The sequence below is a fragment of the Papio anubis genome, chromosome 5 (genome assembly GCF_008728515.1).
Source record: "Papio anubis isolate 15944 chromosome 5, Panubis1.0, whole genome shotgun sequence".
In the NCBI taxonomy this organism is placed as follows: Eukaryota; Metazoa; Chordata; class Mammalia; order Primates; family Cercopithecidae; genus Papio; species Papio anubis.
Genome location: NC_044980.1, coordinates 124,812,015 through 124,839,772, shown reverse-complemented (window position 1 = coordinate 124,839,772; position 27,758 = coordinate 124,812,015). Strand labels below are relative to the sequence as shown.

Sequence of the window (27,758 nt, the reverse complement as noted above, 5' to 3'; positions counted from 1 at the left end):
CAGCCATGGCAGGGGACAGCTGGGAACCAGGGTCTCTCTCAGAAGTCCCCTAAGGCATGGGGACAGAGACAGAGAGGAGCCCAGAGGACCACCTCCCTGGATCTAAGCCCCCAGCATGTGTGTTGGTTGTGGGGAGGGGGTGCCGGGTAGGAAGACAGGACAGATGGGCATGTAGAGGCATTTACTGGGCAGCATGAGAGTGGTCAGGTGAGAAGTGTGGAGCTGGAACTGGGAGGTTGTAGGGCAGAAGTTACCATGGGAGGCTTGGATCCAGTCAAGGGGAGACCCCAGGCATGACCAGAGTCAGACTTAAAGAATTCCTGGGCCTCGGTGGGCACTGGTGAACCACTATTGCTTAAGGATTCAGAAGCTCTGGACTCAAGTAATCTTCATTTTTCTGCCTCAGTCTCTGTCTGTGTAATGGGGCTAATCACAGCCTGAGTGCCTGGGTCATTGTGGGGATTCTTCAAGTCCCTTCTCAGTCCAGGAGGGCAGCAGCAACTTTGCTGATCCACCTCATTGAGCCTGACCTGAGGCTTCCGAGGGGGAAAGTTGGGCCCCTAGCCCCCACCCCTGATCCACACCACCTCTGCCTCCTCTCCCTCTCTCCCACCATGGGTCCCACATCTTCCTGGGCCCAGGGATCCCCCTCTGCTGGGCTAGCTCCTGTTTCCTCCAGCACCACTATCCCTCTGCCCTGGCTCCTTCCTGTTGGTGTTAAACACACAGTGTCTGCCATGGCTCCATCCTGTCCTTCCGCCTCCCTCCACCCACCGCTCCTCAGGCCATGGCCGTCCAGTCTTGCGGTCTCCACAGTGGCCAGGCTGGGCTGGGCTGGGCTGGCCTGGGATCAGGGAGGGAAGAATGGGGAGAAGAGACTAGCTAAGACTCAGAGGTGTCTGGGGCCGAGACTGGCTGGGTTCCAGGGGCAAAAGCAGTGACCCAGGGCACCGTCTTCACCTTGGACACCTGGCACCCAGCCACACTGTGGCCTCTGCACTACTTAGACTCTCCTGTGCCTCCGCTTACCTTGTCTTCTCGACCTCCATGCCCTTCTCCCCCAGGGCATCTGCCTCCTTCCCTCCCTGTGCCTTTCCCACCCTTCTCTGCTGGATGAACTTCTCAGGCCCTTTCTGCGCCACCTGTGGGCAGTGCCTCCGAGGAGGTCCACGCCCGTCCGTCGGTCCTGTGCTGTCTGTAATGATCCCCACCGCACTGTGCGGGGCCAACTGCACATGGCCGGGAGGCCCGAAAGACCTGGCCCAGTGCCTCACCTATGCCCGCCCCAGCCTGGGGGAGCTATGGAGAGTCCTCAGAGCAGTTGCTCCACTGAGTCAAATGGGGGCTTGAGGCCAGGGCAGAAGGAGCAGAGCCCCTTCCTGGAGTGGAAGGATTCCTGTCAGGGGGTGAGGCTGGTTGTGCCTTCTGAGTTATGCCCTCCTTAGGCACTTGCCTTTCTGTCAATTTTCCCTTTGTTCTATTTCTCTGCATTTCCAAGTTTTTCAGTAAAGAGTATATATGCTTTCCCATCTTCCCCTCCAGTGAAAAACAATAGTGTTTTTTTTTGAGACTGAGTCTCACTCCCACAATAGTATTTTTCAGTGAAAAACAAAATTCCTGGCTGAGAACTGTAATCCACCTTCCCCCTGAGGAGACGCCTGGGATGTGGGAAGGCAGAAACTTGGGCCTTCCCTGGCGGTTCTGGGATTTATAATGGGGCGATGCTGCCCCCTGGTGCCATCTGGACACATAGACCTGTCTCAAAGGACAGGCCCCACATCCTAATACCATCACAGTGGGGATTCAATTTTAACATAGGAATTTGGAGGGAACATAAACCTTTTGTCTAAAGCATGTAGAAATTTCCCCAACCTGTCCAGGAACTGACTGCCACTTGGTTCTGGCCCCAACCTGGCTTTAAGCTGCAGTCTATACTATTCCAGAAGGGCAGCGAGGAGCCCTCAGCACATTTGAAAAGGCCCGCCTGCTGCCCTCTCCAGCATGTCACCTCCACCTGCCACCCTCCGGCCAGCCACAGGTCCTGCCGACTGGCCTCTTGCACCAGGTCTGTGTCTGGTCCAACCACTAACCCTGCCTCTTGCCTGCATCAGTCACTAACACAGGACCAGCAGAGGAGATGGCTGCTGACCCACTCTCCAGGGTGTGAAGAGGAGGTGACAAGCAGCGACTCCTCTGGGAACATGAGACTGGGGCACAAATGCTGCCTCAGGCCAGGATGAAAACAGGACCAGCTGTCACATGCGAGAGGGAGGGAAAGTGAGGGCTGGGGGGCTGGGTGTACAGGAGACTTGGGAAACCCAGTCCAGAGTCAGGCCTCTCACCACACCCTCTAAGGCCTGGCTGCTCCAGGACCCTGGTGTGCCCTGAGACCAGTGGCACACACCTCCCCCTACTGGTCAATTCAGAAACTGCAGCAGCATCCTCTATATCTCCTCCCAGGCTAAGTCCAACAACAAACATCCCGGGATGGATCAAGGTGGAAAAGAGGAAAAAGGGGGACAGGACCCCAGCACCTGGTGTCAGCCTCTGAAGCTTTTCTGGGACTTGGGAGGAATCAGAGAGGATGCTATTGCTGCTTACGTGGTGACAGAGGAAGACCCCTCTGCCCCTCCTTCCACCGGCAGACTGGACGAGGGCCACAGGGTGGTGTCAGGGGCATTAGAGGGGGGCACTCCTGCCTCCAGGCTGTCCCTCCAGTGGGTCCCTGTGTACCCATCTATTTCAGAGGAGGGCCCCGTCCTGGGACAGTGTGGACAGTCCAGAGGTGGGCAGAGTTTGAGTTGGTCCATGGAATAGGAGCTCATCATGCCAAGTCAGGGCATGCCATACTGAGGTGACAGTGTGGATAGAAGCTCAGGGGCATGAAGAGAGGCTTCATGGAAGCCTCTGTAGGAAGTCCCAGCACTCCTGTTGGCTGGAACATTGATTAGGGTTGTAGCCATGGGGGAAATAGAAGCAACAGTTGGAGGCGAGCCTTATATATTGTCCTAAGGATATGGACAAGGTCCAGAAGACCGTGAGGACTGGAGGATTCAGTATAGATCCACATGGTCAGATTTGCATTTTCTAAAACTCCGTCTGGCTCCCCAGTAGGGCACAGATTGTCAGGGTGTTTTTCCAGGGCTGGCCAGGAAGCCTGCAGGGGGGCTGCTAAATCATCAGGCAGGAGAGGTTGGGGGCTTAGGCAGGGGTGGGGACTCCAGGCTTGGAGGGTCTTAAAGGAGTGGAATCAAGGGTTGGGTGGCCTGTGTCAGCAGAACCTGCTGCATTGTGGGGATCAGGGGATGTTGGTCCTTGAACTTGGCCCTGGGAGGAGCAGGGGCGGCTGCTGCAGTTTCTGGAAGGACCACTAGGGGGAGACGTGCCACAGGATCAGTGTGCTCCAGAGCCCCGGATACCTGAATTCAAGCCACAGCTGGGCCATTATCAGCTGTGTGACCTTAGGCAGTTGCTCAGCCACGCTGAACTTCAGTTTCCCGTGAAATGGAGAAAACATACTCTTGGTTGGTGTGAGGAGTAAGTTAGGTAGCACAGGTAAAGTGCTGAGAATGGCTCCTGGTACCTGGTAGCAGTTCTGTGGATATTCAAGATTGCTAGGGTTATCATCACCTTTCTGGAAATGGGGGTGGCAGGAGGGCAGTGTGAGAACAAGCTCGCACAGACAACATCCACGTGGCAGGATCAAGCCACCCAGGATTCGTGGCATACCAGTCTCCTCTAAAATGGTCACTAAGTCCCGAATCAAATTGAAACACTGGTAACAAAGCAGTTGTTCAGAGTCTGATTTATTCTCACACATCCCTAGGAACTAGTTTAAAACTCGAGGTACAAATGAACATGCTTCCCACCCTACTGTGAGTTTTTTGCAGAAGCAGCAGGACATGGCTCCTCTGCTGAAATAAATACACTTCACATTCCAGAAAGCAATAAATAAATAAATAAATACATAAATAAATAGTCTCAATGGGATAAAAATGAGAACACAACTGCACAAGGCCAAATGGGAGCTGCACATTTCAGAAATTAGATAATTGACAATTCGTCTGATGCCGCAGGAAAAGGTGAAATGCTTCTGGTCCTGGACTGTGTGAGAGATGAGCCAGAGGTTTCAGAAGTTCTGCTGTTTTCAATGCCCTGAAGCTCTGTGGTGAGAAGACCCAGAGAACGAGCTGGACGTTGGACTCAAGAGATCTCAAGGCTCAGAGTCGTCTATTGAGCCTGCTCATTCTCAAGGGTTTTCAGATAGAACTTCAGTTTCCTCCGGAAGTCATTCCGGTCACCGTTCGTGATACGGATTGGAGGTCGCTATAAAGAAACCAAGAAGGTGGGATTAGGTGAGTCCAGGCTATAATGGTGATGACCAACTGAGGAGCAAGCCACGACAGGGGCATCTTGGGGGACAGCTTACCGTGGGTGCGGCCGTGGCCATGGGCAGGCATGGTGGGAGATTCTGTGGAAAGAGATCAAAGCAGATGGTCAGAGATTCCCTTGGAAAGGGAGTGGGCCCTGCTGTCATCCTCCCCAGAGGCAGGGCAGGGCCAACACAGGGATCCCAAACCCTCAACAGCTTCACGTACCTTAAGAATGCTCTCGATTGCTGATGCGTTCTGTAAACTCTTGACAGCCTTACTGAATGCCTCCAGGTTTGACCTTCGAAGGTTTTTTTCCTAACAGGGCAGAGAATACACTTACGGGGGAAAGGTTACGGAGTATCCCTCCCACAAGCAGCTGGAAGTCACCCCCACGGTTTCCCAAGCCCACTCTCGGGTTCTCTCCTAGTCCCATTCTTGCCTCAGGTGGGTCACTGCCCAAGAGCACAGGCCTAGAAGTGAGTGGCAGGCAGGACCTGGTTTCCTCAAGCCCCCAGTCTCTGGCTCCATGTGAGCTGCCTGAAGGGCCTAGGTGGGCCGGGTGCGGTGACTCAAGCCTGTAATCCCAGCATTTTGGGAAGCCGAGGCAGGCAGATAACCTGAGGTCGAGTTCAAGACCAGCCTGACCAATATGGTGAAAGCCCGACTCTACTAAAAATACAAAAATGGGAGTGGTGGTGCATGCCTGTAGTCCCAGCTACTTGGGAGGCTGAGGCAGGAGAATGGCTTGAACTTGGGAGGCAGAGGTAGCAGTGAGCCAAGATCGTGCCGCTGCACTCCAGCCTGGGCAACAGAGTGAGACTCTGTCTCAAAAAAAAAAAAAAAAAAAAAGGGGGGGGGGGGGGGGGGACCTAGGTGGATCTTTCTGCACTTGGGGTAGAAAATATCTCCAAAAAGAAACTCTACAAAAGGCAGGGGGTCTTCCACGGGAAGTATTTGTAGCTCAAAGGCTGATAACAGCGTTCATGCCCTGACTGAATTAAAGTCTCCTAGAAATCAAGAAGAAAATCACAGAGACCGCAACATGGAAGTGGGTGCAGCATGTGAGCAGTGAGTGCCCCAAATACAGATGGCCCAGGAACTCAGCAAAGCCTTCCACTTCTTGTTTGACCCAAGAAATGTCATGCAAACGTGAGACAGAACCATTGCAACCAACTGGAACCATGAAAAATAACTGTAAATGATAATGCCACAACCAATGAGGGTGGAAAACACAAACTCACTTTTTAAAGGGAAAAAGAAGCTGGCACATCTGTGGGGGAAATTTCCGTCTGTCAGTCCAGAGTCTGTCCTACCAAAAACTGACCTTAAGGCCCTTAGTATCCCTCACCTAGAACTGCCTTTTCATTTTCTAATTTAAAAGTCATTTTCATTCTTATAGCCATGGCTGTGGCCACGTATTGAACCCTTAAGTGCCAGATCCTGGGCCAGAACGTTATGCACATTGTGTCATTTGACTGTCATAACAGTCCCACTGAGACAGGCGCTATTAACCCTATTTTACAGATGAAGAAAGCAAGGCTAGGCAAGATGGAATGACATGGCTGAAGTCACCCAGGCAGGAAGTGGATTGCGATCCAGGGGCTGAGCTCTTACCACCAGAATGGTTTGGTCTTCCTCATTGAGGTCGTTGAAGTCCTATGGGGTGAAGGGAGAGAGAGGCCCATGAGGCCTGTTGACCTGAGGCAGCCACCACCCCTCCCTGCTGCAGGCCAGTCTTATCCCAGCTACTCACCGGCGAAGGCAAAGGTGGCTGGTTTAAGTGTGTTATAATTTCATCGATCATGTTAGAGCAGTTAGCCCAGCTTGTCTTCAAGGACGTTGTCTGGGTCATGGGAGCTTGGAGTCCGGGGCTGACCAGGAGATGGAGCAGGAGCAGGACGGGCAGGCAGCTCATGTTTGGATTGGTGGGAGGCACTCTGTCTTGTTCTGGTCCTTCGTGGGGCTCTGAAGAGTCGGCAACAGCCTCCCGCCTTATATGTGCAGCAGCACGGTGCCCACAACCCTGGGCAAGGCGGGGGGCGGGTGGTGTGGTGCAGGCGTCGGAAGGATCTTTATCTGACATGGAACCTCCATAGAAAACCACAGACGTAATTATTCATCCATGACTTTCTAGTACTCAAGATCAGTGAAACAAGAAAAAAGATTACTTAAAGGGTATCCCCTCATCTTGTCAAGGAGGATGAGAGATGGGAAGCATGGCAGCAGGTGAGAGGACCCCTGTGGCAGGAAGGGGAAGCCTGACTCAGCTCACTCAGGCCTCCTGCCCAGCGGGATCTCATCTGTCATCACCTCCAGGTGGCCCTCTGCTACCCGCCCTGCTTGGTCCTGGTGGGTGGCCAGGAGGCCACTGGAACAGATGAGTTTGTCTGGTAGCCGGTCGCACTGCTCAACATCCATGTGCAGCCTCAGGCTCTGAGAAGCACATCTCTTGGTGCCCCCTCCCAATGCGGAATTACTGGTGTTCCAATCCCCAGTGGTTTGTCCCATGGGCTTCGGGCAGCTTCTCCTTGACACTTTGTTTCTGGTGGGTGACCAAGAGCACTCAGGCCCCAGGTGGCCATTCTCTTACTTGTCTGCTAGCAGTGGCATGGCTGTTCCCTGCGATGTGGGACTCAGCCTCTGCAGGAGGCCTGGCTGCAGCCCCTGGCAGTACCTCTGGTATCACCAAGAGCTGAGCTTAGGTACCTAAGGACAGGAGCTCTTGAGGACACTGTCACTGGGAGCTGGGGGAGGGGCTGGCCTGGGAGGTTTAGGAGGTAGAATTGGCATGGTCTGAGGGGCGAGGTCAAGGGAGGAGAGGAGAAAGGAGAGCAGCTCCCTGGTTGCAGGCTGGGCCTCAGGCTGCTGGGGCAGGGATTGGCAGGAGACAGTTGTATTGAGAGGTCTCCATCCCTGTCTGTGCTGAGCATGGATTTGCCAGGTGCAGGCCCAGTAGGCAAGGTTTGCAGAGAGGGGATGCGAGTGGGCACAGACCATGGGGAAATACACAATGGGCCTGAAAAGCTGCAGCCAGATAGGAAGCAGGAAACCAAAGAGGGCAGGGGTGGTGATCCCAGAGGGCAGCCCCTGAGGGAAGAGGCGTCCCCCTGATACGGGCCTGTGTTGAGGCCTGCCTGACCCACCCCATGGGGTAGGGACTTTTGGTAAAGGGATGAGTGTGATGGGGGCGTGTGGAAGAATTCTTCAAGATGATTGGCCCCGGGTGGGAGGGAGAGGAGAGCAGGATGGAAAGGCCAGGGTCTGGGTCGTGGTGCGGTGTGATGTGATCAGTGTGGGGAGATGGAGGATAGGAGGTTATGCTGAGGCAGGGGAATTTGGGTGCTTTGGCCTTCTGAGCATAAGCAGATCAGGTGAAGACAAGAACCAGGATGTGGCTGTGGGGAGGCAGGTGAAGAAGCTGTGACTCAAGGCCATGCTGTGAGGATAATTTCTGTAGCTGATATGTGCTCCTGGCTCAGCTCCAGGCTGGGCCGTGGACCAGGAGGAGCCCTAGGTTCTAGACCCAGAGTGGAGTCTCACAGGCACAACTCAACACAACACAGAGGAGCCTTAGGACCAGCTTGGGTACTCGGTAGGCACAATTCATTCGACAGATGTCTACAAAGCACTTGCTGTGTGTCGGCACTGTGAATAAAACAGACGTGGTAACCTCCACTAGCAGCTCAGTCTTGTGGGGAGACAGATTTCAAGTCTTGCTACCCTTCCTGCCCTTCCTGTGGTCCCAGACCGGCAGGTCAGCACTGCCTGGGAGCTTGTTAGCAGTGCCAACCCTCAGGCCCCAGCCCAGACTTTCTGAATCAAAAATTGCATTTTGACAAGATCCTCGATGATTCAGTGACATTTGAGGGGCTCTGATCTAACTACCTCATCAACCTTAGCTCCGGTAGGGTCTCCTATTGCCCCAGGGACCCAGAGTTTGTTCCTTGCATACTCAAGTATTCAGTAACACCAAGGTACCATATAAATGTTTTGGGGACTTGTGCACAGATAATGTGATTCCCTATAGAGAAAAGCTGTATTTTTTTTTTTAATGTAAGTGGGCTTTTCTAGGGAATTTTAAAGCTTAATGAATTTAAAGCTGTGGAGACAAAACATTCCTGTATATTTTTTTGTTTCTTTAAAAGGCAAGACTTTGTGCTGTAACCATGCATGCCCACAAAATCCTGAGTAGTAGTAGTATTATAAATCTTGTCATTTGTAGTGTTTCTCTCTTGTTTTAAAAATGATTATATACCAGCCTGAGCAACTTGGCAAAACCTTGTCTCTACAAAAGGTACAAAAAGTTAGCCAGGTGTTGTGGTGCACACCTGTGGTCCCAGCTACTTGGGAGGCTGATGTGGGAGGACTACCTGAGCCTGGGAGGTCGAGGTTGCAGTGAGCTGTGATTGTGCCACTGCACTCCAGCCTGGGTGTCGGAGTGAGACCATCTCTCCAAAAAAATTATATATATATTTTATATTATATATAATATTATATATAAAAATTGTATATTTTATATAATTATATATTTAATCTATTTTATATAATTATATATTTAATATATATACTATATAATTATATATAATTATATATTATATATTTTAATATAGATTATATGTAATTATATATTTTAATGTATATAATTTTATATATAATTGTATATTTTAATATATATATTTTTTATTATACTGATTCTAGGGTACATGTGCACAATGTGCAGGTTTGTTACATATGTATACAGGCGCCATGTTGGTGTGCTGCACCCATTAACTTGTCATTTACATTAGATATATCTCCTAATGCTATCCCTCCCCTCTACCCAATAGGACCTGGTGTGTGATGTTCCCCTTCCTGTGTCCAAGTGATCTCATCGTTCAGTTCCCACCTATGAGTGAGAACATGCAGTATTTGGTTTTCTGTTCTTGCGATCATTTGCTGAGAATGATGGTTTCCAGCTGCATCCATGTCCCTACAAAGGACGCGAACTCATCCTTTTTTATGGCTGCATAGTATATTATATATAATTATATATTTTAATGTATATAATTATATAAATTTTAATATATATTTTTATGTGTATATAGGTATATATTTATATATATATATTTATATACATATATGTATACACACACACACACAGTTTATTAAAGGTGAAAGAGGTTGAGGCTTCCTGCTAGGAGCGTTGGAGGCCTTGCGGGGTTTTTGACCAGGGGAGGCGTGGTGAAGCTCAGGTGCACCTGCTGTGGGGGCATGGATGAGAAGGATCAAGGCAGCAGGGTGGCCAGTGAGGGGATATTGGAGTCTCTGGAAGAGAGGTGGTAGGAAGCTGGACTAGGTAGGTTCTGATAGGGTGGAGGGGACTGGGTGAAAGGAAGCGCTCTCACAGCTGACTTCTATTGAGTGGCACTTGTGAAGCGTGGGAAACTAAGTTCTTTTCGTGTCTGAACTCATTTAATCCTCATGATGAACTGTGAGGCAGGTACTGTTATTAGTCCCATTTTCTGGAAGAGGAAACTGAGTCTCAGAGAAGCTGAGCTGATGCAGCTAGGAAGTGACATCACTGGGACTGAGGTAAGCAGAACAGTCCAACCCAAAGACTGAGCACCCCCTGGGCAGCATCGGACAATGACGGCCTTCCGGGGTGATGCCGCCTGGCAGGAGGGGACAGCAGGGTGAGGATGAGGTGTAACCACTCCTGACGGGGAGATCCCTGAGACCTCTGGCAGAGTGGTTTCAGTGTGTGGTGAGGCAAAGCCGCTGGCAGTGGGCTGAGGAGCGAGTGACGGTGAGACGGAGGGTAGAAGACTCTTTGAAGTTTTATTCTGAAGGAAAGAGGGGGATGGGGCAGCCAGAGGAGTCACAGGGTCAGAGTGCACCTTCCACATGAAAGTTTGAGCTCCTTCTTCTCTGATGGAGGTGAGCCAGGAGTGGGCGAGATGGCTGGCCAGCCAGCCCAGGCAGTGCCCCATCAGCTGTCCCGGGCTCCTCGCAGAGAGCTCAGGGAAAGGCTGCCTGGGTGGCCCAGTCTATCTGGTGGGGAAGGTGCAGTGGGGTGGGTCAGGTTGGTCCACAGGTTTGTGGTGGGAAGGGACAATGGCTTCTGTGTTCTCTGTGAAATAGAGGTAAAGTCAGCCCCTGAGGTGGGGCTAGAGGCAATGAGAGTGGTGAGGTTTGGTGGCTTGAGCTGTGACTACCTGGAGGTGATCTTGAGGGGCTGGCACCCTGGGGTCAGAGGGTGAGGAGGTTGGGAGGACCCAGGGCCTTGATAGGCAAGAATATGAAATGGAAGGCCCCAGAGGCAGGGTGTGGGGTCATGGGAGGAGGCTGGGATGGGCAGGGAGGCCAGCCGGGCAAAGCAAAGGAGGCAGGAGGGTGTGCCCCCCAGAGAGGCCCAGTGACTGCAGCCCAACACCTGCTGCTGTTCGATGAACCAGGGAGGAATGGAGGGACATGTTCCTAAATTCAGAACATGTTCAGAACATGTTCTGAAGTTCCCCATTCAGAAGGGGCTGCCAGGGATATCTGGGTAGCTGGCCACCACAGCACTTCCGCGAGCCCTTGGTAGACCGAGGCATAGCCTGGGTCATCCTGGGGGTCTCCTTCGAGGTTTTCCTTGACTCTGTAGGAGCTTCATGCAAAATCATAGGCACCACTTCCCTCCTCCAGAGGCCACAGTCCTGCCAGCCCTTGGGGAGAGACCTGGCCCCTGTAAGATGGTGATTCCATCCCAGGCCTTTGCGTCAACCCAGCCCAGCTGAGGGGAACCCTTCTTTGTGGGCTGGACTGATTGCTATCAAGAAGGGAAATGAGCACACGTGCCCACCCCTGGGGCAGGCATGAGGGAGGCTGTGCCAGGGCCCGGACAGGAGAGCCAGCCCAAGACTGCCGCCCGGGGTCTGCCAAAGCCCTGGAGGTTTCAGGAGGGGTCTCTGGACTGTGGGCCGGACCTCATCCCTACGGAGTTGGCCACAGTGTTGGAAGTCCTGGCCCTCAGGGTCCAGTCCAACCAGAGGTACATGCCTCCTTCTTCCCATTACTCACACCCACAGGCCTAGTGGAATTTTCTGGGGTACCCACCACAGGCAAGAACCCGCGCCTCAGTCACTGTGACGAGCTCCTCTGCCGCCCTCTCCATGGCATCACGTGTGTCAGATTTAGTCTGCCCATGACCTCACTTGTGCTTCCGCTGGTGGCCCTGATGACATCGCCTGGTTTTGTCACCACAGAAGGCAGCTCAGGGTTCTTGGCCAGCCAAGCGGTGCCATCAGATGTCCCCTGCTCACCTGAGCAGAGAGCTCAGGAAAAAGCCACCGAGGGGGCCCAGCTGGAGAGCTCAGGACTCCTGTCCCAACCTTGGCTCTGCACTCTCTCCCCAAGACCTACACAGCCTCCACCTGTGCACCCTCGCCTTTCTATCCCCTGCTGCAGGGACATGGCCTCCTTAGGGCCCAGTTGGTGCAGAGCAGACCCCCATCCCAGGCCCAGTCTAATAGAGAAGAAAGATAGAGAATCCGCATTTAGAATGATATGCCTGTGGAAGGTGGAAGCCCAGAAATGAGGCAGCCTCATCCAGCCTGCACTATCAGAGAAGACAGGAGGAAAGGACAGCTATGACCTAAAGGATGATCTGGAGCCAGGCATGCCATGGAAGAAGTGCTCCCTAGAGAGCGCTGGGTTTGGGGCTGCAGGTGCTCCATCTGTTGGCCTCAATCCAGGGCTCCAATATCTGGGTACCTGGTGGGGGGCCATATCGTTCCTATTGTTATTAATAAGTTATGGGCTTTCAGTGCCTGTCACTCTCTTGTTACCCACCTGGAATACAAAGCTTTGGAACATGCATTCCTATTGCATTTATCATATCTATCGCAGACAAAACCAGGAGCTCCCCATTCTCAAAGAAGCTGCTCCCAAACTGTGGGGTGACAATGTTGGGGCATAAATGCTAAGAACCTGGCAGTCCAGGCCCTCAGGAAATGCTCCCCTAAGTGGGGGAGACTTCACATGGAGCGTTAGTTGTGTGGATGATGTTGCCAGGCGGAGTCTTGTCTGCCTCCCAGGGAGAGAGGGGAAGAGCCAGCCTGGGTGGGCAGCTGCAGGTCAGAGCTGTCCAGGGAAGGGCAGGACCAGATGCTAGCTAGGCAGGGACATAGAGAGGCCAAGGTGAGCTCAGAGCCAGGCTGCCTCTCAGCCATGCCCACTCTGTCTTATCTTCCTTGGTGAGGTGAGGAGAAACCTTTTACAAACATTTTTTCCAGCTTTACTGATCTTTTCTTTACAGAAAATGATGATTAAGTTGATGTGTTTGTCGTGGAGGTTCCATATCAGAAAAGAGTATCAATCCATCTGGGGCTCCTCCCCATGCCCCACCATCCGCCCAACCCCCACGCCCCCTGAATCTCCTGCACCCCCCTCCCCCGTGCTGGGCCTTTACAGAGGATGTGGGCCAGGCCACTTCAGATCCACACAGGTTAGGGAAGACCATGGTACCTCCGAGCAGCAGAGATATGTGGAGACCATTTTGCCTCCACCTCTTCCTCATCCTTCTTCCCCCCAGCCTCCAAAAGCCCCTACCCACAATGGCCGTTAGATTCCAGACTAAAGACAACTTCTTGAACATCATCCTTGAAATCCAGTGGCACCTGAGCACACCCTTTGTGAGTATCTGGTGCCAGATGGGCTCAGGGTAGGAACAGCTCCACTCAGCCCCAGACCAAGCACTCGTGGGTTCTTGCTCTTCCCCTGCAGAAAGGTGAGATCCAGGAGCAATGGATCCTGAGGTGAGCACACAGCCCCGAAGTCCCACTGCCCTCCCTACCAGTCATCACTGCCATTGTATTGCTGGTCACTGCTCTGGGCTTGGGCACATTCGGGTGAGGCGCACCTGCAGGGTCACACCTGAGTCAACCTTTATCTGGCATCTTCACTGCCGATGCGTCCACCAGCCTATTCTTTGCCTCACGGAGGATGCGTGTGGTAGATGTTCTTCACCAAGCGTGGGAGTTGTAATATTCACATTGGCACAGCTGGCCTCCTTTTTGCGTCCTGGAAGCTGGTTCAGAAAATGCCCCCATATGCCAGGCCCTTGCCCAGTGCACCTGGAGCCAGGAGGCATGGTGGTCCCTGCCCTGCCGGCCTGTGTCAGACTGTACTGTGACCCCCTTGGCTGCTGTGACCTGAAAGCAGCTGGGTTCCTCCTGGGGCCTGGGCAGGACAGAGCTGGGGGAGGCAATGGGGGAACTAGTGAAGGCCACCCCAGAAAGGAGGCAGGGGAATGGCAAACAAGGCCATGAGGACAACCTTCCTGGCCATACCGCATACACTTGGCCCCTGTAGAACACCACCTTTCTGAAGCCTAACCTGGCTGCCTTACTGAACACCTCAAAGCTCTTTAAACCTCATCTTCTTTATCCATGTGGAACAATCCAAAGATGATTGAGGTGTGTGGGGCTGGGGAGCGTCCCTCTGTCTCTGGAGTCTCTGTGTTCCCAGGAGAGCCCGTTCCGGGTCAGAGTGCCTGCCCTTGTCCTGCCCTTTCCCAAATAGGGGCAGCATTTCCACTCCACCTCCACCCCCCAGGTTCTTACCCTCTCCACTGCCAGCAGCCTCTTCAGGGCTGGGCCACAGCCACTGCCCAGGACCTTCTCAGTCTTCTCAAAGGGCCCTTCTGGTCTTTGCGGCTTCCAGAGGCTGACTGGCCTCTTTTGTCTCTGACCCACAGGAATTCCTGCAAACCTTGCCCATCTCCACACCCACACCCCAGGGAAGCTGCCACCTGGGCTGGGGTGCCCATTGCCCCAGGCTGAGCAAGGTACCTGCCATGACCCTTCCACCTTCTCCATACCTGAACCAATGTTCTGGTTTCTTCAAGGGAAAAACAGCAGCTGCACATCAAAGAAAGCGATTTTAATGACTTGTTGAATAGCTTCCCAAGAACCCTGGGTGATGTTGGGCTCTTGCTACTGACCAAATCTCTCATGCCTTTGTTCAGGCTCTTGAACTCCCAGGCCTGAGAGCTGGGCTCAGGTCCTGGGTCACTGATATTCCTTCTTGATATCCCAGGAATACTCCACTCCTTGTCGCAGACGTCAGCGGTTGAAAGTTTAGCTCTGGAATGAGCCTCTCAGTTTTCTTCTCAGGGGTACTGACAGTCATGTGTATTCATGTTGCAGATTACTTAACTGTTACTCAGTTTGTTGTGAAATTCTTTTATTTTAATAAGGGAGCCCTCTTAGGAGCCTCTGAGCAGAGCTCAGAGCGGGTATAAGAGCATCTATGTTTCTCTCTAGATTTCAGAAAGTTCCTTCTCCTCTGGGAAAGTGAGCACTTTGTAGAGAGTCCCTTTATCAGCAATGCTGCATTTCTAGAAGGCTTCTCCATTTGACTTGGGTCTGGGTTGCAATTTCTACACTCCACAGTTAATTTCTTTCATGCCACAGCTTGGATTCCTCTCAGAACTCTGTCTTTGGGGGTTTTCCTGGTATTTCCCTAGCTTATGCCCTGAGTGGGCCCACCCAGACCCTGCTCATTCTCCCTGGCTCAGTCACCCCCATCACTCCCGCTCCATCTACTCGCCCCTCTCCCCACTGCCCACACGAGCCTCTGAAGGCCTCTCTGTGCCATCTGCTTCTCATTGCTCCCATGGACTCCCCCATTCTGGTCCAGGCCTGGCTGCCTTTGTTCTCACCATAGCTCTCAGGCCCAGGTTCTGCCACTGCACGTCTCGCAGATGTCAGGACACCTCTCTGGACACCTCTCTGCTCGTGTCACCTCTGCTGTTGGCCTTTCACTGATTTATGGTTGGTTCCCTGGGACCAGGACCCAGGAGACGAATAAGCAAGTTTTCTTCCTGTGGAAATCCCCCTGAGGATTCCTAGGGCTCGTTCCAGTCCAGGGAACAATGCGTCTTTTTTATTTTGGGATCCCTGCCTCGCCCAAACTCCCTCACCTCTATTTAAGACTTTGATTCTCTCTCTACCCTCCTACCTTCCTCCACCTCCTGGGAACTATCCCCGGGGGTCTACTGGATAAGAAGCATGCGACCCATACCACATGAGATGAAACATGCCCTCACTTTCTTTTTTCTTTTCTTTTCTTTTCTTTTTTTTTTGAGATGGAGTCTCGCTCTGTCGTCTTTTTTTGTGAGACAGAGTCTCACTCTTGTTGCCCAGGCTGGAGTCCAGTTGCACAATCTCGGCTCACTGCAACCTCCGCCTCCCGGGTTCAAGTGATTCTTGTGCCTCAGCCTCCCGAGTAGCTGGGACTACAGGCGTCTGCCACCACACCCAGCTAATTTTTGTATTTTTAGTACAGATACGGTTTCACCATGTTAGCCAGGCTGGTCTCAAACTCCTGACCTCAAGTGATCCACCCACCTCCACCTCCCAAAGCGCTGGGATTACAGGCATGAGCCACTGCACCCTGCCCCAGTTTCTATACTCTAAAACCCTTCTGTCAGTCTCCATCTAAAGCACACCAATGACAGACACCAGGCAACTGCGGTGTTGCCTCCTTCCTAGTTAACTGTCCACTAGAGGCATCTGCCTGTTCTAAACTGCCCCCTCAGTGTTGGGTGACAGTTTAACAGGATGCTAGGTAGGATTTTACCAACTGCCCTGGGAAAGACAAGCGGCACCCAACCATGTGCCTCTGAGCCAGGAAGAAACTGTTCAGACAGAGGACCCTGGAGCCTTCTACCCTCCCACCATATGCAGGAGAAAGGACATAAGGTTTCCCATCACCTAAGTGGACACCTAAAAGTTAGAGGGCTTAAACCGCTGATTAAGAGGGTTGCCTTCCAGACAAGGGGACCCACCAGGCAGAGGTTGCAGGACAACCACAGGGAACAGAGCAGGGGGACTCAGAAGAGGCCACACCGTGGGTTCTCCCTTGATGAGGAACTGTGAGGGAGGGAGGTTTCTGCTTGTTCTTATGGAAAATCCTGTAGGACGCATACACATGCCCCATGGGGACCCACCTGCCAGACAGCCTCACAGCCAGACACGGCCAGCCTGAAAAGCAGCAACAGATCAGAGGATGACGATAGTGTCTGTTATGTAAGAGACAGGTCTCTTTCCACCCTGTTCTTCCCTGCCCAGTACACCGCGGAGGAAAAGGTCCTGAAGAGGGAGGAGAGAAGAGAAAGGCCAGACCATGCCCTCCCCCGCACCCCCATTTCAGCTCTATGTGGCCAGTGCTGGCCAGCCCTGGGGAGGGGAAGAGACGGGCATCACATTGGAAAAGAGATTGAGGCTCTAAGCTGTGCTGGACCTTTTTTTTTTTTTTTTTTTTTTAAATGCTGCAAGTGACTCCAGAATTGGGAATCTGCCCTAGAAGTTGACCAGGGTCAGGAATGAGTGGCAGGAAGGGACACAGTTGTGGCCGGAGATGGGAAAAAACAAAGTGTTCTGTGTGTGCCCCCCAGGTTCCAGGCGTGCCACAGCCACATGCAGGTGTAGAGCACCTAAACCAGCTGCCCACGGCCCTGCCCCAGCTCCCCCATGCCCTTCACTCAAAGCCAGCTATTCCTATGCACCTGCCTCCCCATTCGGATGCCTGACTAACCTTTCCCCCAAGAAGACCTGTCAGGTGTGGATAACCTTCCATTCCTGCTAAAGCGGAAGTCCCCTGAGGCTGAGAGAGGAGAGTTTGGACAAATATTCACCACTTGGACTCACACACATCTTCCTCCAGGGCACTTCTCTGGGGAGCTAAAACCCTTCAGCCCCTGGACCATCACTCTCTTTTCCCAGAGGAAGCCCTCCTCTCAGGCCTGCTCTTTCATCAGGACTCAGCTCCAGAAGATGCCAGAGGTCTTCACCTTTGCAGAGCCTGGATCCACTTTCTCAAATCCCCAGGTAGGGCCCTCTATCTCAGCCTGGAGACCTGGCTCAGGCATTGTGGGTGCAGGGGTGATGTCCACCCCTTACTGCTTGGTTTCCAGTCCATACAGTGGGCAGCTCCGAGTTCCAGCAGCAGGGGAAGTGTGACAAGCAGGCCGGAGCATAAGTGCCAAGAGCCCTGAGTAGTGGTCAGAGAAAGAGGAAGCCACGGGGCCCCAGATCACGGGAGTGCTGTGTGGTCCCAGCAGGCTGGGGCTCGTGTTGTATGTAATTGGGCATTAAGGGGCGAGTGACCCAGAAGCCTGGAGAACAGTGATCCATGACACAGGCCTGGACCACACAGGACGAGTCTCACTGCGCCTCTTCATGTGAGCTCTGCATTCTACAGACTTTGCACCTTCTGATGGTGTCCACTTCCGGGGTAAAGGAGCAGGCCCATGAGAATACCTCGGTGCCCTTATAAACCCTACTCCTGATGCAGGGAGTAGGGGCTGCAGGGCTCTGTGTTTCACACGAGCTCCAGGACAAGCTCTCTTGCCCCTTACTCAGAGCTCTCCAGAGTGCTCTTCCCAGATACTCATGCACATTGATTTTCCAAAAGGGCTTTGAGCTTTAGTGGTAAGAGGGTCATAAACCAGACCTCAACATGGGCTGAGCGCAAGAGTGCATCAGCCAGGAGGAAAAGTGACTTTCTGTAATTCGCCCACTTGGCAAATTCTCACCCACGCAAAGGCACCTCATGCATGCTAGCAGGGATCGGCTTTGCTTGGCTCATTGCTGCTGCCATCCTTTAATTTACATAGCTTCTGCGGTGAACCGGTCTAACGCACACCCACCCCTGAAGGCCGAGGGAGCTGAGAAGCTGAAGTAATGAGAGGCTGAAGTAAAAGTCTGACAAGTCCAGTTTCTCCGAAAGAAGCATTTAATAGGGACTTAGGAACGGAAGTGATGTCTCTGGCAGCCTAGACGGTGGATCCCCACACTTGTCCTCCAGAAACTACTCTTAATACGGCAAAGTTTTAGGGTAAATGCATGTGCAACTGTTCATATCTTAAACACTCTTGCGAAACTCCTAACCTCTGGGGAAGTTAGATAAGCATCTTTACAAGGGTTTATCTACACTACGCGCATTATTTCTTGACCTTGCTGCCGAACACCTTGGTATGCAGGAGTCAAATGTCAGTCACGATGGTTTTTGCTTCAAGATGGCGTCACTCTTGCCATGCAACAGGCTATTTTCCTACACATGGCTGTAATTATGGCGACTACAAACTCCCTGCTCACTTTGTATATTTCCCCGGCAGGCACCCAGAGGCAAGTAGGGCAGAGACATCTTTGCTGAAGGCCCTGTGAAGACCAAGAGCACAACCAATTTGCCCTGGCCTGAGGGGTTCCCAGTACAAAGGACTTTTAGCTTTAAAAAACCAGGATGGGTCCAGGCAAACCTCACTGTAGTAAGGATCTCTATGCTGTATCTGATTGGTGAGTCTCCCGTCTGTACATAGAACCCGACATTTGGCTTCATTTATAGGAGTTTAGTTTGAAACATTTGCTTTACTATTGAGCACTAACATTTTCCAAACATTTTCTTGCATACTGGGTCTCGCAGGTTTGCAATGGACTTTTTCAGCTCTGAAAACTTTCAGATTTAACTACTGAGTCACATTCTTGTCACTCCACTGAACACGTACAGTATTCCATAAGACTGGGATGAGGTTTTAGCTGCTGTTGAAAAGCCCATGGCCTGGAATGACCACACTTCATTTCTGCAGAGATGCCTGTGCCAACAGGGCCATGAGATCACTGACAGCAGGTAGGAGATGGATTTGGAGTTCCTGGGTCTCTCTCTAGTCTTGGTAATTGTAACTGTACTGGCCTCTCCAATGGTTGTTTTCTTAACTGAAATTGCCTTAGTTTTTCACTTTGAAACATCTAGCCTGTATTCACACACCAATGTTCATAGTGGCTGTCTTATCCCATTAGGGCTGCTATAATAAAACACCATACTGAGTGGCTATTCAAGAACAGAAATTTATTTCTCACAGTTCTGGAGGCTGGGAGTTTCAAGATCAAGGAATCAGAAGATTTGGTGTCTGGCGAGGGCCCGCTTTCTGGTTCATAGACAAACATCTTCTTGCTATAACCTCACATTGAAGAAGGGGCAATGGAGTTTTCTGAAGTGTCTGTTATAAAGGCCTAAGGTTATTCATGAGGGCTTTGCTCTCATGACCTGATTACCTCCTAAAGGCCTAACCTACAAATACCATCACATTAGGGCTTAGGTTTCATCGTAAGAATATTGAGGCACAAATATTCAGTCTGTAGCTGCAGCATTATTCACAATAGCTGAAAGGTAGAAACAACCCAAATGTCCATCAGTAGATAAATGGATAAACAAAATGTGGTATGTATATAAGTGTAATGTTAACCTTAAAACAAAAGGAAATTCTGACATGTGACAATATGGATGAACTTTGAAGACATTGTGCTAAATGAAATAAGTCAACACAAAATGACAAATATTATATGCTTCTATTTATTTATTTGAGAAAGAGTCCTCCCTCTGTTGCCCAGGCTAGAGCGCAGTGGCACGATCTTGGCTCACTGCAACTTCCACCTTTCAGGTTCAAGCAATTCTCATGCCTCAGCCTCCTCCTGAGTAGATGGGACTAGAGGTGTGAGCCACCATGCCTGGCTAATTTTTGTATTTTTAGTAGAGACAGGGTTTTAGCATGTTGGCCAGGCTGGTCTCGAACTCTTGACCTCAAGTGATCTGCCTGCCTCTGCCTCCCAAAGTGCTGGGATTACAGGTGTGAGCCACCACGCTCAGCCTGCTTCCACTTATATGAAATACATAAAATATTTAAATTCACAGAAGTAGAAAGTAGAGTAGTTGTTACCAGGGGCTGGGGGCTGGGAGATGAAGAGTTAATATTTATTTATTTATTTGTTTGTTTATTTATTTTTATTTTATTTTTTATTTTTTTATCAAGAGTTAATATTTAATGGGTACAGAGTTTCAGTCTGGGAAGATGAAACCGTTCTGGAGGTGGATGGTGGTGATGGTTGCACAGCAATGTGAATGTACTTCATGCCACTGAATTGTACACTTAAAAATGGTTATGTTATGTATATTTTATCACATGGAAAAAGTCTAGTCTGGATGTTTTCTCAATAGACCCTGAGACTCTTTCCAAGGTTTCCCACCACCCAAACCTCTCAGCACAGAGACAGCACCCAGCCAATCCCAGCGTCCTCCCCACCCTGACCCCTAGTCCTCCTTCAGCCTGGGGGCCCTTGCCCCCTTGAGATCTGATGAACGACTCTTCATGTTGAGACCCCTGTTCATAGTCCCTACTCTGGATGGCCCTCTCAGCCTCCCTACCACCCAGAAAACAACACCTGTCCTCCTGCAGGTCCCCTCTGACCTGCAATCCTCCCTTTTTGTTTATAAAGGTGTGCATAGCAGCCCTGGAGGTTTCCACGGAGAGGCCATGTCAATATCCTCTCTAGCACTAGGAGGCCTGGGCAGGGGTTGGAGCACATCCTGGGAGAGTAGACACTAGGCAGGCACCATGTTAAGATGGCTCTAGAGGCTGGAAAACTGTAGTTCACAGCAGGATGTGGCACAGCCTCAGACTCCTATTGAAATTCATACTCTATACATTTGACATTTGGGAATGTCAGTGAAGTAGATTTGCATTTTCCATGGAGCACCCTCAGGGTGGGAGGAAGAAAGGCCCAGTAGAAAAAGCAAGTGTTCTTGCCATCTTGCCAACCTCTCTTCATTCTAAAAGTTTTTCAAACTCTCTTTGGTTTTCCAGCATTTAAGTGCAAGAAACATAGTTTTACTTTATTTTTTAATTAAAAAAAATAGAGCACAAATGCATGCACAAAAGAGCATAAAACATGTACACCTAATGTAACAAGTAATTATAAGCAATCACCCATTTAACCATGCTCAAGTCAAAAAAAAAATTGCCAACGCTCCAAAATTCTCCCCATATTTGTCCTCTAATCGTGACCGTTCACCCTTAGAGGTAACCCACTCACCTGTCTTTTATGATGATTACTTCCTTGGTTTTCTTTTCTTTTTTTTTTAACCTGAATCTCTGGCAATTTTTTTCTTTCTTGGTTTTCTTTGTAGCTTTGACAATTACTTATACATTCCTAAACAATACAGTTTTGTTTTGCCTGTTTTTAAACTTTAAATGAATAGATTGGGGTTGTTTTCAATCCAAAATGCAAACAAATCTGCTATGAACATTATCCTGGTGCACGTATATATGAATACATTAACATGTATTTATTAAACAGAATAGTACATCACACCCTCCACCCCCAAAAATGTTCATGTCTTAATCCCTAGAACCGTGATACGTTATTTTACATGCAAAAGGAGCTTTTGCAGATGTGATTAAGTTAAGAGTTTTGAGATGGGAAGATTATTCTGAATTATCCAGGTGGGCCCAATGGAATCACAAGAATCCTTGTAAGAGGGAATTAGGAGGGTCAGATCTAGAGAAGGAGACATGACAGTGGAAGCAAAGGAGAGAGAGAAATTTTTAAACACTCCACTGCTGGGCTTAAAGATGGAGGTAGGGGCCATGACCCAGGAAATTCAGGAGGCCTCTTGAAACTGGAAAAGTCAAAGAAACAGATTCTTCCAAAAGGAATGCAGCCCTCCCAGTATATTGATTTTAGGGTTTCTTAGCTCTAGAACTGTAAGATAATAAATGCGCATTATTTAGCCACTAAATTTGTGGTTATACATGTGTATATGTGCACACGCACATGCACACATACACATAGGACTAAAATTGCTGAATCAATCATGGGATATATTCACTTTTCTAGATAATGTTAAACAATTTCACAAACATACAATTTATACTTCCATTAGCAGTATTTGAGAATTCCTTTTGCTCCACATCCTTGCCAATACATTAAATTGTCTGAAATTGCCAATTTTTTATTTTTTATTTTTTTTGAGAAAGGGTCTCACTCTGTTGCTCACACTGGAGTACAGTGGCAGGATCTCAGCTCACTGCAACCTCTGCCTCCTAGTTCAAGCAATTCTCCTGCTTCAGCCTCCCGAGTAGCTGGGACTATAGGCATGTACCACCACGCCTGGCTAAGTTTTGTATTTTTTGATAGAGACAGGGTTTCACCATGTTGGCCAGGCTGGTCTCAAGCTCCTGACCTCAAGCGATCTGCCCACCTTGGTCTCCCAAAGTGCTGGGATTACAGGCATGAGCCACCATACCCGGCCCAAAATATTCGCATTTATACCAATCTGATATGCACAAATGTCCCCAGCACAGCACAGCTGCTCTACCAAAATGTAGCCAGACAACTTCTTTAAGCAGGTCCCTGATCCATTCCTCTTCACTAGGTGAGACCTCCCAACTGGGGCCTCTAGTCACCTCCAACAGAAATTTGAATTCTTTGTCTTATTGTGGTTTAAATTTTCCTTGACCTGATTATGAGTGAGGTTGAGAATCTTTTATTGATTATTTGGATTTCCTCTATTATAAAGTGCCTGTTCAACTTTGTCTGGCTTTCTATGGGATTGTCTGCATTATTATATTTTTTATAGAGACAGGGTCTTGCTGTCGCCCAGGCTAGAGTGCAGTTGGTGTGATCATAGCTCACTACAACTTCAAACTACCGGCTTCAAGTGATCCCTGCTCCTTGGCCTCCCAAAGAGCTGGGACTACAGGTATGCACCACCATATCCTGGCTAATTTTCTTATTTATAGATTTCTTTTTTAACATTCTGGATACTAATGCTCTGTGGATTATATATGTTGCAAATATCTTCTCCCACTGCTTTGTATCTTTTCATTCCATGGTATCTTTTGAGGAACCAAAAGTTCTAAATTTTAGTGTAGTCAAATATTTTCATTATAGGAACTGGAGTGTGGCCAAGATGGCCAACTAGAAACAGCTAGGGTGCATGGCTCTCACAGAGAGGAATGAAACAGGAAAGTAAATATAGCACCTTCAACAGAAACATCCAGGTACTTTCATTGGGAGTAATCAAGGAAACAACTTGACACACAGAAGATGGAGAAAAGCAAGGCAAAATGACAGCCCACCCAGGAGCAACACGGAGCCAAGGGAACCTCTTCCAGGCAAGGAAGTGGTGAGTGAATGTACCACCCCAGGAAACCACACTTCTCCCACAGATCTTTGCAACCCTTGGGTCAGGAGATCCCCTCATGAATCCACTCCACCAGGGCCTTCAGTGTGACACACAGAGCAGCCACTCAGGCATGTGTAGAGACTCAGGAGCTTTACATACTCGGGCTCCAGGCTTCCTGACAAAAGTAACTGCAACTCCAGCAAAGTGGGAGGTTAGACCCCCATACACACCCGTAGGAAGGAGACTGAATCCAGGGGGCCAAGAAGTGACAGTCTGCAGACCCCCCTTCTAGGGTGCCTCACAGGATAAGACCCACTGTCTTGGAATTTCAGCCAGCCACTGGCAACAGTGTTGCACCTACCTGGAACAGAGTTCCTATGGGGAAGGGAGGGCTTCCCTCTTTACTGTTTGGGCGACTCAACCATTCCAGCCTTTGGGCTGTGGGGAGTTGAAACCAACTGGAGGCAGAAGGGAGTCCCCAGCACAGTGTCATTGCTCTACCAAAATTTGGCCAGGCTGCTTCTTTAAGCAGGTCGCTGATCTGTTCCTCCTCACTGGGCAGAACCTCCCACCTGGGGCCTCCAGCCCACCCCCACTAGTGTTCTCTGGTCAACAGAGATTTGAATTCTCCCTGGGGCAAGTTCCCCAGTGAAAGGGCAGGCCACCATCTTTGCTATTTGGGCAACTCAGCCCAACTCAGGGCAACAAAGCCTCCAACTCAGGCTTTGGAGAGCCCAAACTGACCGGGGCAGAAGTAGCACGCCAGCACAGCACAGCTGCTCTATGAAAGCATGGTCAGACTGCTTTTCTAAGCAAGTCCAATCCCATTCCTCCTCAGTGGACAGAACCTCCCAACCGGGCCTCCAGCCACCTCCACCAGTGTTCTCCTACTGAGAGATTTGAATTCTCCCTGGGACAGAGTTAGGGGGACAGGCTGCCATCTTTCCTGTTTGGGTGATTTAGCCATTCTAGCCTGCAGACTTTGGGGAGTCCAAACTGACCAGGGGCAGAAGGGATAACCAAGCACAGCACAGCTACTGTACCAAAATGTGGCCAGACTTCTTTAAGTGGGTCCCAAATCTGTTCCTCCTCACTGGGCGGGACCTCCCAACCAGGATCTCCAGCCACCACCACCAATGTTCTCTGGCTAATAGAGATTTGAAAACTTCCTGGGACAGAGCCCCCAGAGGGAAGGGCAGGTTGCCATCTTTGCTGTTTGGGTGACTTAGCCATTCCAGCTTCCAGGTTTTGGAGAGCTGAAGCCGATGGAGGGTGGAAGTGGTACCCCAACACAGCACACCTACTCTATGAAAGTGTGGCCAGATTGCTTCTTTAAGTGGATCTTCGATCCCGATCCTCCTGGGTGAGACCTCCCAACTGAGGTCTCCAGCCACCTCCTACAGGTGCATTTGGGCCAGCAATAGGTCCATACCTCCCAAGAAGGAGCTCTCAGAGGAGGGGGCAGGCTGCCATCTTTACTGTTTTGCAGCCTTCACTGGTGATACCTCCAGGTACTGGAAAATCTGAGGTGACTAGGGACTGGAGTGGACTCCTAGCAAACTGCAGCGAAGTGGCCAGTCTGTTAAAAAAAAATCCAAAAGTCAGCAGTCTCAGAGATTGAAGATAGATAAACCCACAAAGATGACAAATAATCTGAACAATAATGCTGAAAACCCAAAAAGCCAGAGTGCCCTCTTTCCTCCAAATGACTGCATCACCTCTTCAATAAGGGTTTGGAACCCCGCTGAAGCTGAGATGGCTGAAATGACAGAAGTAGAATTCAGAATATGGATAGGAACAAACTTCAGTAAGCTACAGGAGTATGTTGTAACCCCATGCAAGGAAGCTAAAAATCATGATAAAACATTGCTGGAGCTGACAGACAAAGTAACCACTATAGAGAAGAATGTAACTAATCTGATAGAGCTGAAAAACACACAACAAGAATTTCATGATGCAGTCAGAAGTGTTTATAGCAGAGTAGACCAAGCAGAGGAAAGAATCTCAGAGCTTGAAGACTTCTGTTCTGACATAAGACAGACAAGAATAGAGAAGGAAGAATGAAAAGGAATGAACAAAACCTTTGAGAAATATGAGATTATGTAAAGAGACTGAATCTATGACTGACTGGTGTACCTGAAAGAGATAAGGAGACTGGAACCAATCTGGAAAACATATTTCAGGATATCATCCATGAGAACTTCCCCAGCCTAGCTAGACAGGCCAACAATCAAATTCAGGAAATGCAAAGAACCCCAATAAGATATTCCACTAGAAGATCATCCCCCAGACACGTAACCATCAGATTCTTCAAGATTGAAATGAAAGAAAAAATGTTAAGGGCAGCTAGAGAGAAAGGCCAGGTTACCCACAAAGGGAAGCCCATCAGACTAATAGCAGAACTCTCAGCACAAACCCTACAAGTCAGAAGAGACTAGGGGGCAATATTCAACATTCTTAATGGAAAGAATTTCCAACTCAGAATTTCATATCCAGCCAAATTAAGCTTCATAAGTGAAGGAGAAATAAGATCCTTTTCAGACAAGCAAGGGAAGTAATTACTGTCAGACCTGCTTTACAAGAGCTCCTGAAGGAAGCACTAAATATAGAAAGTAAAGACCATTGCCAGGCACTACAAAAACACACTGAAGTACACAGATCAGTGGCACTATAAAGCAACCACATAAACAAGTCTGCAAAATAACCAGCTAATATCATGATGACAGGATCAAATCCACACATATCAATACAACCTTAAATGTAAATGGGCTAATTTCCCCAATTAAAAGACACAGAGTGGCAAGCTGAATAAAGAACCAAGACTCGTTGGTATACTGTCTTCAAGAGACCCATCTCACATGCAGTGACACACAAAGGCTCAAAAAGCAGGGATTGCAATCCTGGTTTCTGACAAAACAGAATTTAAACCAACAAAGATCAAAGAGGACAAAGAAAGGCATTATGTAATGGTAAAAGGTTTGATTCCACAGGAAGATATAACTAGCCTAAGTATATATATGCACCCAATACAAGAGCACTCAGATTCATAAAGCAAGTTCTTAGAGATCTTCAAAGACATACAGACTCCCACATAATAATAGTGGGAGACTTTAACACCCACTGACAATATTGGACAGATCATCCAAGACAGAAAATTAACAATGATATTTAGGACTTGAACTTGGGACTGAATCAAGTGGACCTCATAGATATCTACACAACTTTCCACCCCAAAACAGTAGAACATGCATTCTTCTCATTATCACATGGCACTTACTCTAAAATCAATAATATAATCAGAAGTAAAACACTCCTTAGCAAATGCAAAAGAACTGAAATCATAACAAACAGACTCTCAGACCATAGCATGATCAAATTAGAAGCCAAGACTAAGAAATTCACTCAAAACCATACAATTACATGGAAATTGAATAACCTGCTCTGACTTTTGGATAAGTAATGAAATTAAGGCAGAAATCAAGAAGCTCTTTGAAACAAAGGCACATATCAGAATCTCTGGGACACAGCTAAAGCACTGTTAAGAGGAAAAAATGTCCTCATCAAAAAGTTAGAAGGACCTTAAGTTAATAACCTAACATCACAATTAAAAGAGTTAGAGAAACAAGAGCAAACAAATCTGAAAGCTAGCAGAAGACAAGAAATAACCAAAATCAGAGCTGAGCTGAAGCAGAGAGAGACGTTAAAAAAAAAAAAAAAAAAAAAAAGATTCAAAAGACAACGAACCCAGGAGCTGGCTTTTGGAAAAAATTAATAAAATAGATAAACTGCTAGATAGACTAGTAAGGAAGAAAATGGAGAAGATTCAAATAAACACAATCAGAAATGATAAAGAGGATATCACCACTGACTCCACAGAAATATAGACAACTATCAGAGAATATTATGAACACCTCTACGCACATAAGCTAGAAAATCTAGAAGAAATGGATAAATTCCCGGACACATGCACCCTCCCAAGACTGAACAAGGAAAAAATTGAATCCCTGAAGAGATCAATACAAGTTCTGAAATTGAGGCAGTAATAAATAGTCTATCAACCAAAAAAAGCCCAGGACCAGATTCACAGCTAAATTCTGCCACATGTACAAAGAAGATATGGTACTGTTACTACTGAAACTATTCCAAAAAAATCAAAATGGAGACTCCCCACTAACTCATTCTATGAGACCAGTATCATCCTAATACCAAAACCTGGCAGAGACACAACAAAAAAAAGAAAACTTCAGGCCAGTATCCTTGATGAACATCAATACAAAATTCCTCAACAAAATACTGGTAAACAGAGTCCAACAGCTAGGCAGAGACACAACAAAAAAAGAGAATTTTAGACCAATATCCCTGATGAACATCTATGCAAAAATCCTCAATAAAATACTG

General features: G+C 49.1%; 2 protein-coding genes across 2 annotated transcripts in view; one reads left to right on the top strand and one right to left on the bottom strand.

The window, feature by feature from the left end:
• The window catches only part of ACSL6 (acyl-CoA synthetase long chain family member 6), a 227,912-nt gene that overhangs the window by 109,006 nt on the left and 91,148 nt on the right, over positions 1-27,758 (top strand). The window lies entirely within an intron of this gene.
• IL3 (interleukin 3) lies at positions 4,231-6,288 on the bottom strand. The gene is made up of 5 exons (NM_001168737.1): positions 6,127-6,288; positions 5,988-6,029; positions 4,599-4,688; positions 4,430-4,471; positions 4,231-4,326 (listed from the first exon to the last, which is right to left on the bottom strand). Exons 1-5 carry the CDS (start codon positions 6,286-6,288, stop codon positions 4,231-4,233), a joined length of 432 nt encoding a protein of 143 aa, NP_001162208.1.

Excerpts from the sequence above, each read along its gene's own strand:
- IL3 (NM_001168737.1), bottom strand. The coding sequence starts at position 6,288 with ATGAGCTGCCTGCCCGTCCTGCTCCTGCTCCATCTCCTGGTCAGCCCC. Across the intron at positions 4,689-5,987 it reads AAGACCAAACCATTCTGGTG|GAAAAAAACCTTCGAAGGTC; the intron begins GTAAGAGCTCAG and ends CTGCCCTGTTAG. Across the intron at positions 4,327-4,429 it reads TGGCCACGGCCGCACCCACG|CGACCTCCAATCCGTATCAC; the intron begins GTAAGCTGTCCC and ends GTTTCTTTATAG.